Source organism: Pleurodeles waltl, chromosome 7, assembly GCF_031143425.1.
Source record: "Pleurodeles waltl isolate 20211129_DDA chromosome 7, aPleWal1.hap1.20221129, whole genome shotgun sequence".
In the NCBI taxonomy this organism is placed as follows: Eukaryota; Metazoa; Chordata; class Amphibia; order Caudata; family Salamandridae; genus Pleurodeles; species Pleurodeles waltl.
Window position 1 is genome coordinate 899,321,805 of NC_090446.1, and position 16,227 is coordinate 899,338,031.

At 45.0% G+C, this 16,227-nt stretch overlaps 1 protein-coding gene across 1 annotated transcript in view; it reads left to right on the forward strand.

Moving 5' to 3' along the window:
- The first annotated feature begins 421 nt into the window (after nucleotides 1-421).
- LTC4S (leukotriene C4 synthase) overlaps nucleotides 422-16,227 on the forward strand; it is a 127,549-nt gene continuing 111,743 nt past the window's right edge. The window contains exons 1-2 of the mRNA XM_069202016.1: nucleotides 422-911; nucleotides 1,692-1,906. Coding sequence (XP_069058117.1) covers nucleotides 1,849-1,906 — 58 coding nt within the window. The 5' untranslated portion in view covers nucleotides 422-911; nucleotides 1,692-1,848. The remainder of the gene's footprint in view (nucleotides 912-1,691; nucleotides 1,907-16,227) is intronic.

Here is a 16,227-nt window from a genome sequence, read left to right on the forward strand (position 1 = left end):
CACTCAACTCTATGACATTCCACTCTAGGACTCTTAATGGCACTCCACTCTACGACCCTTCACTTCACTCCAGGACACTAACTCAGTCGAGCTGAAAGCAGTCACACTGGTGTACCACATCTAAAACACACGCTTGTTTTATTGAAAACTTTTCACTTCTGCGAGAGTTAAGTTTAAAGGTTTAGAGTGAAATGGGATACACGTGATTTACAAAAGTGAAAATGGCATTGAATTTGTGTGCGCGCGCGCCGGAAACGGCATTTTCGCTTAGGGCAGCAACACCCCCCCCCCCCCCCCCAAACACACATACATTCCTATCCAGTAAACATCCTGTCCCACCAGTTCCTGCCATGTCCTCATCCGAGGCGTACTCCACGTCGCCATCAGATTATACATCGCCGGGGGTTTGTTAGCTGGAGATTCAAGTATTGGTTAATGGCTGAGCCAGCTCATGGGGAAGTTCGTAGGCTGCTGATGAGAGAGAAGTCATTTGGCAGGGAGCACAAGGAAAACAGTGTGCGCATGTGCGGGCGGTGCTGGCTTCCCGGAGCTGCAAGAGGTTCCTTACCTGTGCATCGACGCAAAGCCCTACTGCGACTACAACCAGGCTGAAGGAGGGAGGATAAATAGAGAAGACGTGGATTCCAACAGCCGAACCATCCGCGGAGAGGGAAGCAGCAGCATCTCCTGAGACTATCTACACGCGCCTACCGAACAGCCCACCTGCCTTTGTATTCAGCTAGCAACAGGCCACCGTTTACACATCCTCAGAGACACCTCCAGCCATCAGGCTAACACTAGAGCACTGCTACGGGGTTTTCACCCTCTACTGCTGCGGCCAGCCAGTTTACCTCGTTGCACCTGCTCACGCCCCTGCCAGGAAACCAAGGAGGTCACCTGTCACCTCAAAGGTAAGTTACTACCCAGCCACAGAGCAGATACCTCTACAAGACCCAGAGAAAGATCTATGCCAGAGACAGAGTTCGTGCCAGGAAGAGTAGCTTGCTACTCAATCTCGCCCCCCTCCACCTTGTTCACTGATCCCAAACCCTACGCAATCCAGTGACCAGCCCCCCCCCTGCTCTCTTCCTCATGGTCCGGAGAGTGGTAGAGAACTCACACCGGTTAAATTACGTGCATCCATTAACCAAGCCTTCACTAACTGGAAATGTACAGCTTCTTTAGAAACTAAGACCTGCCAACTTTTACAGAAATCCATCAACTCACCAATTGTGTAGAAAACTAAGATCCCACTAATTCTAAAGAACATTAACTTTTACTCCTGTAGAAAACAAACACTTCACTGCTGCCTCAGAAAGGCAAAAACTCGGCAATTCTATAGAAAATGTAAACCTTACAATCTGTGGGAAAAAAACCTAATACTTCAGTGCTACTATAGAAAAGTAAGACTTCACCACTTCTATAGAAATGTAAAAGCTTATAACTGCAGTTACAAAAACTTCACTGTACTTAAGAAATGTAAGACCTCACCACTTCTACAGAAAATTAAACGTCGCAGCATTTGCAGAAAATACACTTTTTATAGAAGATCCCACCACTTTTTATAGTGAATGCAAAGAAAGTGTCTATAGAAGTCTAAGACTTAAACACTTCTTTAAATTACTAGAATTTCACAACTGCAAGAAACTACGTAGACTTTCCCACTGCTTAACTAACCCCTTACTTCCTAGTGAATGACTGGCGTCCACCCCAGTACTGCCAGTCTGAACTGCAAGACCACAACACCCACCTGAGGGTGACGAGATCTGCATCAAAGTACGCAGAGCTCTTAGCGACAACACGGCAGCGGACCAAGGGGCAACGTCAATCATCCACGCCGAATCCACCATGCAGCCACAGATTATCCACCTGGCTACCGTCACTGTGATGGGTGTCTTGGAGCAAGGTATGGGGCACATGATTATTGTGTTTTCTATTGTGGGTGGGAGCAGTTGAGTGTTTAATTGATCAGAATAAAAACACATGCCCATATTTCTTTAGTGTTTTTCTGGGAAAAATCTTGTAGAGTTCCCACTATCAGTGAGTCACTGGTGAGAAGTTGTAAATTGCCACAGATTACACAGTTTCTCAGGGTTGTTGGGCACAAGAACCACTGCCCTTGGTGATACATTTGTGAATTGGAGAGAAAATAAAAGTTGCCGTCGGGGAGAAGATAAAAGTTGCCACAGACCACAGTGTTGCAAGGTGTGTCAAGACTCGCCGAGCATCCTTGTAAATGCCCGTATCCGCGGCCTATGCTTGGCGTGGCACAGAAAGCGTGGTAAACGTGCACAGTTTGAAACATAGGTGTTAGTTTTAGGACACGTCTCTGGAAGCTGCAGCAGCAGCAGCAACCCCGAGGAAGATGAATGTTTGCTTCTAATCTGTTAGGAAGGCGGAGGCTTTACTGGCCCGGAGTATTTTGACGACACAAACCTTATATTTTAATTTCAACAAAAGTCGCAGACTAGCAAAACGTAAAATAATTTCTAAAAATCCCGGCCAGAATGTAGGCGGTTATTAAAAATACATTTTTCGCCAAAATCCCGGCCAGAAGGTAGACGGTTATTAAAAAGACATTTTTGAGCCAAAGCAGCTCAGTAGGGCAGGGGGTTCGCGGAAGCAGGCTGTCTGGCCTGCAGCCCGCGGTTTGATTCTTGCCCATTCTGTTATGTTTCGGAGGTCGATTTGTGAGATTCCAGTGCTGGGGTGTACATTGATTTACATCGGTAGGACTGTAGATGCACATTCAGTCAAAACTATTATCAACGTATTGTACTGAATCTTCGCTACAACACACAATTTAAGTTTCCGCACGCCGCACCTCACACCCCAGAACTATCACCTGCTCCCGCAAGCAGCTGAGCGAAATGTCATTTCCAATACCTGCGATTCCCCGCTAGTGCCGCCTCAATCTACCCTACACCAGCCAGTCTTATTGTGACCCAACTACAACAAAAAGGATGTGAAGCAGCGCTTAATTTGTAGAAAATGAAGTGCCCAGAACCTCGCCAGGAGACCACGGAGCTTGCACACCCCTTTCCTGTGCCAGCGCCAGTGACAATGCTAGCGCCATTTACACTACCAACACAACAACTAACCATCGACTCCTACAAGTCTTCCAGGACCCCAAAGCTAGAAGAAGGGCTTGGGATGTAGGTAGTAGTAATCGTTAATGTTTATTGAATGAATTAACAAAAATTGTTGCCCTCACCTCGAAAGAGGACAATCAATGGCACCTTGTGGCAGACTGTCACAAGTGCCGGTGTTGCCAGTTAAGTGCCGGCACCGAGCACAAGAAACCACCGGCTCAAATTAAGCACTACATGAGCAACCCTCATGCCCTTTGTGACCTGCTGTAAAGTGGTGCTTCACCTCCGGGACTCAGTCTGCGACACGTACTAATAATACATGTCCACCCATAAAAAAGAATAATGTGTGTGGAGAGATTAAATTGTGGTAGGGCCGCAAGCCTCTAATGTGAGCTGTCCCTCAAGGAGAGTAGTTGGACCAGGATGTTTGGTGACATCCAAGTAAGAATGCCATTTGCAGATGTTACCTTCACTGCTCTGTAGTACAGAGCATCCTGAGACAGAAACTCTTGGAATCGTTTTCAGCTCACCAGTGGCGTCTCCTGAAAAGCATTTCAGGGGAGGCTCACAAGGAGTCACAGCTAAACCCGGTGGACCACCTGAAATTGGTGAATGTGAAATGTTTGCCCATGCATGTATGTGTTGGATGATAAACTGATCTCCACAGACTCACGGAGTGCAGGCCTTAGTCTTTTTGTCTTTGGTGTTGTAAATTTATCATGCTGCATCTCGTGAACACCCACGTGTACCAGCCCCACAACGGATTCTGACACCCTGAGAACAAGCAAGTGAAGATGTGTTACATATGCAGATGTGCAGGGTGTAATATGCTATTCATTACCACTGTTAAGTGCAGAGATGTCCCTTTCCTCTAAAAAATTGTGATCCATAGCATATTATCCTCTGCACATTTGCATGTATGGTTTATGCTATCACACTGTTTCATGTGTATTCGTTTTAACAAATGTATTTAACAAAAATGAAAAGTGTGTGGGGTTACATTTGTGCAGCAAAGTTAAATCATTGGAATAGTTGCTTCCATGTGTAAATAATTTATTACAAGTAGCCAGTGAGGCAGTAAAAAGTGTTCTTATCATGCCCCTTTTGCAGTACTGTGGTAATAAACTTGATTTTGATCTATCGATTGTAATACTAAATGTGTATTTATTAGCACAATAGTTCTAAAGCGGGCCACCTTTATCTACACTGCTATATACATATATATATCTAAGAAGACACACTTTCTCAGCAGAGGGAGCCCCAGACCCTGGCAGGGTGGCCTTGGCGTAGTGGGAATGGAGTACCTCACTAATACTGCACATAAACGTCTTCTCTAAAGAAGTACGCCATGCGCCCAGTTTCAAGGCGCTTCATTCAACAATTAAAATCCGCAGTAGTGTGTTCGTAATCCCAACGCTTTTCGGCTTTCATAATGAGCCTTGTTAACAGGTGAGCAGTTTCTCTATTAGAAAGTGACCACGTGCTTTTGTAGGCAAATGATTTTCAAGGGAGCACTGAAACCAAATGAGACATTGTGTTGTTACACTGCAGTGTAATTAACAATCAATATCGAGTGGACATCTTCATAAACACTGCAGTGTCAGTTTTTATCCATGCCTTTCCAATGTGTCTCATATTTAATTCTGCAATATACGCAGCCACGATTGTCACAGTGTGCTACGCCTCCTGCTGCGCCTTTGTGCACTTCTAACACTTGAAACTTGGCCTACTTCTTTGGAGAAGTGTGTATGCAAACCAGATAGATAGATAGATAGATACAGTTAGGACTTAGTTTCCATAGAAAAAATGTTCTTTGTTTTATAACTTTGGTGCCGTTTGACGACTCTTCACGAAATTTTTTAAACCAGTTGGCCACTCACTTCGGCTGCTGCTTGGAATGTTTTGGAGTGATTCGTCAAGCGGGGATCGAGAAAAAGGGAGGCCCAAAACGCATTTCCCCATGGAATTTCTTATAGGGATTTTAGACACAACTACTGACCGAACTGCTGAATGGAATTACACCAAATTTAACAGAAAGCTAGATCTTGGTCCAGCAAGAGTGCTTTTTGAAATTTGGTATAAATCTGTTCAGTAGTTTTGGAGTTCTTAAAGAAAAAGATTTATGTATATCTAGAGACATGGATCCGCGCACCAACAGCAATACCGTGAATAGCTGGTCACAACCTGAAAGTCGCAGCCATTATTTTGTGTATCGGCACTCGGTCCTAGGGGGGATGGAGAGGGTTGAAAGTGATAGAAAGGGTCAGTGTAGAGGTACACTGACCCCATGGGAGGGTAAAAAATTGTACAAAACCTTTTTTTTGGGGCACGCAAGGATCCGCGGATTCTCTGCGACACTCAGCGTTGCACCCGTGGAAATCCAAGATGGATCTGTAGATCCAGACCCCAATTAAATAAGAATTAATCTTTCAATTTTGCGTCAGGAAGTCCAAGCCCTTTTGGCCAAAGAGCTATTATGAGGGTATTTGTGCCAGACATAGAACATGGCTGTTATTCCGGCTACTTCCTGGTGCCCAAAAAAGGATGGGAGCCTACCTCTGGAAAGAAAAATTCAAAAATGCTTACACTGGCTCAAGTCTTTTCTGCCCTAGACTCTGCGGACTGGATAGCAGAGTTGGTGCTGCAGGATGCCTATCTTCATATACCACTCCTGCTGGCTCACCTGTGGTTCATGGTGGAACATGAGCATTTTCAATTTACTTTGCTCCCTTTTGGTCTCACCAGTGCCCCTCTGTTGTTCATGAAAGTCATGCAGTGGTGAGAGTACATCTTTGGAGGTAAGGGTTGCCAATCTTCCCCTACCTCACTGGAGCCATTCTCGACATGGTTCAGCTTAATGCCTTTCCCCTTGGAAATTTAGTACAGGATATTCAGGCTATGATCCTGATCTTTCAGTCTCAGTTCTGTATTTCAGTGAGCTAGACTCTGAGGCTGCTAGGACTGATGGACTCCTGCATCCTGCTGGTCATGTATGCCAGGTGGAGTATGCACGCTCAACAATGGGTCCTGAAGTCTCAGTGGGTCCAACATGAAGGGGACCTCTTCGACCACGTTCAGCTGGACACTGCAAAAGATGTGCAGTGGTGGTTACTGGACCACGATTGGGTCAGTGGCAGACCTCAATCTCTTCCCCACCCAAACCTGACAGTTGTGGCCAATGCATTGTTTCTGGGTGGCCATCTGGAGAGGTGAAGATCTGAGGGTTCTAATATCCAACGGAATCCCGGCTCATGAGAGCCAACTGCTTGGCACTGAAAGCAGCCTTCCATCCATCAAGGGGAGACTGGTGCAGGTGCATATGGATAACACCACTGCCATGTGGTACTGCAACAAAAAGGGAGGGGTGGGCTCATTAACCCTATGCCAGGAGGCCTTGCACCTCTGGAACTGGCTCGACCAACAAGACATTTTTCTGATGGTGAACCACCCAGCACGATCATTGAACAGCAGGGTGGACAAGCAGATCACAAGTGGCTGTTACACCTAGAGTTAGCACATGTCCCTTCCACACAGGGGGAGAACCTTGACTCGACCTGTATGACACCACCGAGAATGTGCAATGTCAGCATTCCTGTGCGTTGGAGATTCCAAGATATTTGTCTCTCTGAGATGCGTTATGCCTCAAGTGGAACTTGAGATTTATGTACGCGTTTCTGCCGATATCACTTCTATCCTGAGTTGTCAAGAAGATCAGGACCAACTAGATCCAAATGATCCTAATGGCCCCGGATTGGGCACAGAGAGTATGGTATCCAGAATTCCTGGGCTTGAGCATCTGTTCTGTGATCAGGCTCTGCCTTTGGGAGACCTGCTGTTGCAGCAGCAAAGCAGGGTTCTGCACCCAGGCTTTTGCAATCTCCACCTTCATGCATGGAGATTGGATTGAGTGGCAATAGCTGAACACCTTGGGCCTTCTTCTGGAGGTGGTTGATGGCATTTTGGGAACCAAGGGTCCTTTGACCAAAACTGTACATGCCTGTTGTTGGGACAAATTTGGGGCTTGGTATGATGTTCTGCAGATTGACCTTTTCAGGCCAAGTAATCTGATGTTTGTTTTGTCCCTAGCCCAGCATGGCTTTGTCCGAGGCACAGTTAAAGGGTACCAAAGATGGCTGCATCATATCTCTTTTTTAAAAAAAATTGCTGATGGGAGGCATCTCAGACGTAGGGAGGCCGTCCAATACACATGATGTAGATGCCTCCTGCCAGCAAATAAAAATAAATGATGTAGTCAGTGTTACCTGTGTTATAACCACGCTGCACAGTAGTGCAGAGTTTGCAGAAACAACAAAAGATGAGTGTCAGACTGGAGAGAGATAGGGGGATATTTTTGAAAGGACGGTGGGAGACAATAATAGTGCATTAAATAGATATAGGACCAAGTTCCCAATATGTAGTAAATAAATCTGGGCTCCCCCGCTTTTGAATCACAAAGTAAATAAACGCAGTGCCAGAGCCGCCTTCATGGTTAAAAACGTTGACAAACAGGCAAGATATATTGGCTTTGCCAATGCTTGAGACTCCGGAGCGATCCATTTTTCAAATTGCTATAGTTTCTCAGAATTTAACGTAGAACTTATGTTTAATTCCGACTATTTTATCATATTGTATCATTTATTAACATTTTACATTATGTCACAGCACACCCTGTTTCATGCAGTCAAATGGCCTGCTCGTTGCTGAGTTATTGGAATTTAATTTAATTTTACTTTTCGCATCATGTGGTTTATTTACCAACTCCACAGCCTGGTTTTATTGCACTTGTGACGTCTATTCTACTTCAAGCACACCGCTTGTTTATTTGCATTTCTTGTCTTTTAAGCTCCTGCTGCAGCATAATTGTGCTTTTTCATCGGAGTTCCATCTACTCACCCCATTACTTTAATTTTTGTAATTATAGGGGTGTGATAAATGCTTTAAAAATGCATTGTAGCTACACAAATAGGATGCCAGTAATTTACCTGGAAAGGATTATGTGGCACTATGACGCAGCTAATTCTGGCTGCATCATAGCACATTTTTTCTAGTGGGACAACGCAGGAGGGAAGTGTGGGGGACAAGGCAAGTCAACAACACAGGAGGGGTTCAGGGGCAGAGCCAAATCAATAACGTGGGTGGGGGACGGTGTGTTGAATGGGCCACAGCAACAACGCCAAAGGGGGCAGGCCAAAGTAACAATGGGGTGGGGAGGATGGTGCAAAGTACCAATAGGGGTGGAGGAAGGGGCAAAGCAACCATGCGGAAGCGTTTTGGCAAAGCAACGATGGTGTGCGCAACAACAGGGCAAGCAGCAACACAGGAGGGAGAGGGTGGGATGGGGCAAAGCACCTACAGGGCAAGTGTGGGGGACAAGGCAAGTCAAGACCACAGGAGGGGTTCAGGGGCAGAGCCAAATCAATAATGTGGGAGGGGGACGATGTGTTGAATGGGCCACAGCAACAAAGCCAAAGGGGGCAGGCCAAAGTAACAATGGGGTGGGGAGGATGGTGCAAAGTACCAATAGGGGTGGAGGAAGGGGCAAAGCAACCATGCAGAAGCGTTATGGCAAAGCAACAATGGTGTGCGCAACAACAGGGTAAGCGGCAACACAGGAGGGAGAGGGTGGGATGGGGCAAAGCACCTACAGGGCAAGTATCAACACAACAATGGGGCAAGCAACAAGACAACAACAATGGGGCAGCGACAATAAAGACTGCCTGCAAACACATGTACAGCTGCACTAAAAGAAAAAAAAAGTACCTCCAAAGTCTGTTGAGCAGTGGAAGAACACACACTGGGCAAGGAAGCAGTACTTGGACTATGCTCCAGGGGAGGGTCAAACACACATAGGGCCGGCATGCTGTGACCAAGGAGGAGGGGAAGAAGAGAGTGATGGCCAAGGAGAGGCAAATAAATTCGAGTGTTGATTAAGACAACCAATGGGTGGACCCTATGCCCCTGTAAATAAGCTAAATATCTCACAAGTGACAGTGTATGTACTGTTTCCAGTGAGACCTAAAAATGTTCTGGAACACAAAAGCAGTAACCTACTAATATATCTACATGAAGTACAAATCTGTGATTTGTATGGGGAACAAGGGCATAACCATATTCTCTTCATGAGCTCACCATGGCTTGCACAGCCAGTTTAGAGTTCTGGAACAGCAAGAACGCCTTGCATCCAATGTAGGCAAAAAAGCTGAGCCCCTCTGATCCTACCCAGTGGATTCCCTCAGCTCCTTAGCCGTCACAAGTGACACCACACCTTGCACTCACCCTCGACCACCCATCATGACTAGAACTCACCATCACCACTGCTAAGGACAAGCAACTCGAAAAGGAAATGCAACAATATTCTAAGTATATTTATTATTTTCACAGGGAATTTTTAAAACTGAGCTGGCTATAGCTCTGCCATCAGAAACAGAGCTCTTCGTCCATCCCTGAATAAGGCAGGTGAACTGCAAAATAAAACAGTCAACTAAACACAAAAGAGCTCTGAAACAAGTCAGTCATTTCAGAAAGACAACTGCAAACCATTTACTAATGTCTCACGATACACACCACCTTGTATATGCACCTGTGTACATCCCTGCAATATGGATACATGATGGTTAATTTACAAGCCGTGCAAATGCACAATGACTGGACTCAATAACGGAAAAACTGACACATTTATGCAAGATCATACTCTTGGTTCGGATGGAGAGGTTGGGATTCAAACCATGTTGCCATTTACAATTTAGCAACTACACCAAATTTTTACCTCTTACTCTCCTCACACTACTTTACCTTCTAAATTCAAAATAATTAATGAATTGTCTGCTGTGTGTATGATAGGTCGAGATCTGTGAATATTGTCCTTTGGGCACAGTATTCTCGAGGATCAGTGCCTTTCCTCCTACCACAATAATTATTTTTGTAAAGGTTTCTTTAAAAAAAATCCTATTTCTTTTTGAAATATGAGTGTCTCCAACTTGTTCACCTAATTAATCCTCTGGTGTAAGAGTCCTTGCTGGTGGGCATAAATGCTCAAAGTTACGTTTTTATGCACCAAAATAGTTGCCAAAAGTGACTAAAAAGTCACCATTCGATCCTGCTTTAAAATAAAGATTGTTGTGAGGGAAATCCTGCCTTGCCCTTCGGAAGAAGGCTCTTATTTACTCTGTGATTCAAAGGCTGGGGTTAGCCCAGATTTACTTATTGCATATTGGGAACTTGGACCTATCTCTGTTTCACGCCCTATTACTCTTTCCCACAGTCCTTTAAAACATATCCCACATCTGCAAACGCTGCACAATTGTTTTCTAGCTTAGCGCGCTATCGCCCTACTATCTTCTGCACCCTCTTATCCTAAACATTCATCTCTCTAGTCTTGCAACTTCCTTTTGCACAACTTATGTCACCTTCTCACGCCCTGCGCTAGTATCCATCTGTTTCTCTAACCTCCTGCTCTTACCCGCCCCAATCGCACATTTCCCAGCTTCCTTCTACACCCTTTTCTTTCTAAAATCCCCTGCCTCAAACAGACAAGGGTAAAAAAGATGGATGGGGTGCAGTTAACGTGCACGGGATGCATTCTGCTTATTTGCCAGTGCATGATCGCTGGTGAAACTAGAGGGATTTATGAATCACCACTGGTCGAATGTGGCTGACCACTGTCCACACCCTACAAAAAAGCATCATGGAGAGTTCCTGCACACAGACCAACAAAAACCGCATCAGAATTGGTTTATCATATGGATGTGAAGTAATGCAATCAACACAGCTCAAGAAAGATTACATACGAAGCGGTGTACCATATAAAATTACAAAGAAACCTTATATAAAAAAAAAAAACACCAAAAGAACACAAACATACAGATATCCCTGCATAGCAATCCAGTATAAGGGAAACTAGTTTCCCAGTCAGTGAGAGTTTCAAGAAACAGAAGGGACAAGCTTGATGAGTTACATATTTTTTCAGGGGAAAAACATGACTAATAGTGTCAGAAGGCTGACACTTGTGAAAGCACTTCTAATGTTATATCAGTTGGTGTAGATACAGTTCACAGGGAATTTACAACAAGCAAGCTGGCTGCAACTTTGCATAAGAAACACAGCTCTTCACCCACCTCTACACAAGGCAGTTGAACTTAGAGGGTAGACAAAAAGCTTCGCCAGTCGTTTGGCAGATGCCCCCTTAACGGCAATCTCAAATGAGGTTCCCAGTATTTTAAACAATCAGGACTTTTTAGAGTTTGGTGGATGGGATACTCGTCAAAATTGTGAGGACTATCCCGCCTGCCATATTACATGTGCCATTGGCTGTAATGCACTTGTAATACACTGTTGTGACACAGTATCCCGTCCGCCAAACTCTAAATAAGACCTTTAGCTTGGAAGTCAAAATTCCACCCATATAGGTATCTGTAGTTGGTTAGAATACCACCCACATGCCCAGGGACACCTTTTCTTTCTTGCATTCCTGAGAATGTTTGTTAGAGATACAAGGTACTGTTTCTTCCAATTGCCAAATGAGCAAAACAAAATGCTTTCATATTGCATAGTTTTCCATATTATATTGTGGGTTTTGCTGTGTCATTCAATTGTACCTGAACCCTCCACTTCACAAAGATAAGCCCCGGCTCCTCACAGAATCAGGTCTGACTGGGAAACAAAATAATCCTGATGATATTTAAAAAAAAAAAAAAAAATAGTGCGAATGGTGCATTTTACAACATATTGTCATCAAATGTTGCCTCCCACCATCTCCTTCACTTCTCATTCCTACTTTTTTTACGCTTTCATTCTTTCTCTTGATGTTCTCCCTTTTCACCGACCATAATGTCTTGACTTCCCCCTCACGTCTCCTTTCCTTTGCTCCCTTCTACTTACTATTGGTCTCTCCTTCTACTGTCCTTATTCTTATTTATCAATTCTTTCTCTGCCTCTCTCTTGCCGATCTATCTTTTTTCATGCTCTGCTCACCTTCTTTCTTTATTTTCTTACCTTGTGTAATACTCTCAATCGCCCCTCCTCTTCCTGCCTTTTGCCCCTTCCCTTTTCTCTCTGCATCCTTCCGACCAGTGCTTTAAATGGGCCGGTACTGTCCGGTACTGAGTACCGGCACTTTTTTATTTGGAGGGGAGTACCGGCATATCTCAAGAAAAACGTAATACTTTTAATTGGAGAGTACCGGCACTTCTCAGAAACAAGCAGGTACTCTGATAGAGAGTACCTGCACTTCTATTTTTCCATTTAAAGCACTGCTTCCGACCCCTCCCTCATAGACCGTCTTTCTCACCCGGCCTCCTCTTTATCTCCTTCCCGTTTCAATCTGGTCTGTCTTCTTTCTCGCTTTTATCTCCCTCCTCTTTAATTTTAAAAATACAGGGAAATACCATCACAGGTATTGTCCAGGGGACCTTTACGTGAGTGAGAAACAGAGTTAGAGACCTTGGAGGGTTTGACAATAATGAGGGAAATTGAAGTGGACACTTAATGGTCCTAAAACAAAGGGAGGAATAGTACTAGAAAAAGCAAGCCCAAATCTGGAGAGGGCATGTAAGCAGAGCCAAAGCAAAATGCGTGACATAGCTGATGCTCCATAGCAAAGAGTGTAACATGACTGATCCTCTAATGCAGAGTGTGACATACCTGATCCTCCAAAGCAAGGACATGCCTGATCCTCTAATGCAGAGTGGGACAGCTCATCCTCATATGCAGAGTGTTCCATGGCTGAACCTCTAAAGCAAAGAGTGTGACATAGCTGATCCTCTAAAGCAGAGTGTAACATACCTGATCCTCCAAAGTAAAGAGTGTAACATGACTGATCCTCTAAAGCAGAGTGTGATATAGCTGATCCTTCAAAGCAAAGAGTGTGACATGGCTGAACCTCTGAAGCAAAGAGTGTGACAGCTAATCCTCCAAAGCAAAGAGTGTGACAGCTAATCCTCCAAAGCAAAGAGTGTGACATGGCTGATCCCCTAAAGCCAAGAGTGTGACATGGCTGATCCTCTGAAGCAAAGAGAGTAGCATGGCTGATCCTCTAAAGCTAAGAGCGTGGTATGGCTGATCCTCTAAAGCAAAGAGTGTGACATGGGTGATCATCTAAAGCAGAGTGTGACATGGGTGATCCTCCGAAGCAAAGAGTATGACATGGGTGATCCTCCAAAGCAAAGAGTATGACATAGCTGATCCTCCAAAGTGAAGAGTGTAACATGACTGATCCTCTAGAGCAGAGTGTAACATACCTGATCCTCCAAAGCAAAGAGTGTAACATGACTGATCCTCTAAAGCAGAGTGTGATATAGCTGATCCTTCAAAGCAAAGAGTGTGACATGGCTGAACCTCTTAAGCAAAGAGTGTGATAGCTAATCCTCCAAAGCAAAGAGTGTGACATGGCTGATCCTCTAAAGCAAAGAGTGTGACATGGCTGATCCTCTGAAGCAAAGAGAGTAGCATGGCTGATCCTCTAAAGCAAAGAGTGTGACATGGCTGATCCTCTGAAGCAAAGAGAGTAGCATGGCTGATCCTCTAAAGCTAAGAGCGTGGTATGGCTGATCCTCTAAAGCAACGAGTGTGACATGGGTGATCATCTAAAGCAGAGTGTGACATGGGTGATCCTCCAAAGCAAAGAGTATGACATGGGTGATCCTCCAAAGCAAAGAGTATGACATAGCTGATCCTCCAAAGTGAAGAGTGTAACATAACTGATCCTCTAAAGCAGAGTGCAACATACCTGATCCTCCAAAGCAAAGAGTGTAACATGACTGATCCTGTAAAGCAGAGTGTGATATAGTTGATCCTTCAAAGCAAAGAGTGTGACATGGCTGAACCTCTTAAGCAAAGAGTGTGACAGCTAATCCTCCAAAGCAAAGAGTGTGACATGGCTGATCCTCTAAAGCAACAAGTGTGACATGGCTGATCCTCTGAAGCAAAGAGAGTAGCATGGCTGATCCTCTAAAGCAAAGAGTGTGACATGGCTGATCCTCTGAAGCAAAGAGAGTAGCATGGCTGATCCTCTAAAGCTAAGAGCGTGGTATGGCTGATCCTCTAAAGCAACGAGTGTGACATGGGTGATCATCTAAAGCAGAGTGTGACATGGGTGATCCTCCAAAGCAAAGAGTGTGACATGGTTGATCCTCTAAAGCAAGTGTGACATGGGTGATCCTCTAAAGCAAGTGTGACATGGGTGATCCTCTGAAGCAAAGAGGGTGACAGCTGATCCTCCAAAGCAGAGTGTGACATGGCTGATCCTCTAAAGCAGAGTGTGACATAGCTGATCCTCTAAAGCAAAGATTGTGACACGGCTGATCCCCTAAAGCAGAGTGTGACATGGCTGATCCTCTAAAGCAAAGAGTGTGACATGGCTGATCCTCTAAAGCAAAGAGCGTGGCATGGCTGATCCTCTAAAGCAAATAGCGTGGATGGCTGATCGTCTAAAGCAAAGAGCGTGGCATGGCTGATCGTCTAAAGCAAAGAGCGTGGCATGGCTGATCCTCTAAAGCAAAGAGCGTGGCATGGCTGATCCTCTAAAGCAAAGAGTGTGACATAGCTGATCCTCTAAAGCAAAGAGTGTGCCATAGCTGATCCTCTAAAGCAAAGACTGTGACATGGCTGATCCTATTCAGCAAAGAATGTGACATGGCTGATGCTCTGAAGCAGAGTGTGAAATGGCTTATGCTCTGAAGCAAAGTGTGTGACATGGTTGATCGTCCAAAGCAAATAGTGTAACATAGCTGATCCTCCGAAGCAAAGAGTGTGACATAGTTGATCCTCTAACGCAAAGAGTGGGACATGGGTGATCCTCTAAAGCAAAGTGTGACATAGATGATCCTCAAAAGCAAAGAGTGTGACATGGGTGATTCTCTAAAGCAGAGTGTAACATGGCTGATCCTCTAAAGCAAAGAGCGTGACAGATGATCCTCCAAAGCAGAGTGTGACATGGCTGATCGTCTAAAGCAAAGAGTGTGAAATAGCTGATCCTCCAAAGCAATGAGTGTGACATGGCTGATCCTCCAAAGCAAAGAGCGTGGCATGGCTGATCCTCTAAAGCAGAGTGCAACGTACCTGATCCTCCAAAGCAAAGAGTGTAACATGACTGATCCTCTAAAGCAGAGTGTGATATAGCTGATCCTTCAAAGCAAAGAGTGTGACATGGCTGAACCTCTTAAGCAAAGAGTGTGACAGCTAATCCTCCAAAGCAAAGAGTGTGACACGGCTGATCCTCTAAAGCAACGAGTGTGACATGGCTGATCCTCTGAAGCAAAGAGAGTAGCATGGCTGATCCTCTAAAGCAAAGAGTGTGACATGGCTGATCCTCTGAAGCAAAGAGAGTAGCATGGCTGATCCTCTAAAGCTAAGAGCGTGGTATGGCTGATCCTCTAAAGCAACGAGTGTGACATGGGTGATCATCTAAAGCAGAGTGTGACATGGGTGATCCTCCAAAGCAAAGAGTGTGACATGGTTGATCCTCTAAAGAAAGTGTGACATGGGTGATCCTCTAAAGCAAGTGTGACATGGGTGATCCTCTGAAGCAAAGAGGGTGACAGCTGATCCTCCAAAGCAGAGTGTGACATGGCTGATCCTCTAAAGCAGAGTGTGACATAGCTGATCCTCTAAAGCAAAGATTGTGACACGGCTGATCCCCTAAAGCAGAGTGTGACATGGCTGATCCTCTAAAGCAAAGAGTGTGACATGGCTGATCCTCTAAAGCAAAGATTGTGACACGGCTGATCCCCTAAAGCAGAGTGTGACATGGCTGATCCTCTAAAGCAAAGAGTGTGACATGGCTGATCCTTTAAAGCAAAGAGCGTGGCATGGCTGATCCTTTAAAGCAAATAGCGTGGATGGCTGATCGTCTAAAGCAAAGAGCGTGGCATGGCTGATCGTCTAAAGCAAAGAGCGTGGCATGGCTGATCCTCTAAAGCAAAGAGCGTGGCATGGCTGATCCTCTAAAGCAAAGAGCGTGGCATGGCTGATCCTCTAAAGCAAAGAGTGTGACATAGCTGATCCTCTAAAGCAAAGACTGTGACATGGCTGATCCTATTCAGCAAAGAATGTGACATGGCTGATGCTCTGAAGCAGAGTGTGACATGGCTTATGCTCTGAAGCAAAGTGTGTGACATGGTTGATCGTCCAAAGCAAATAG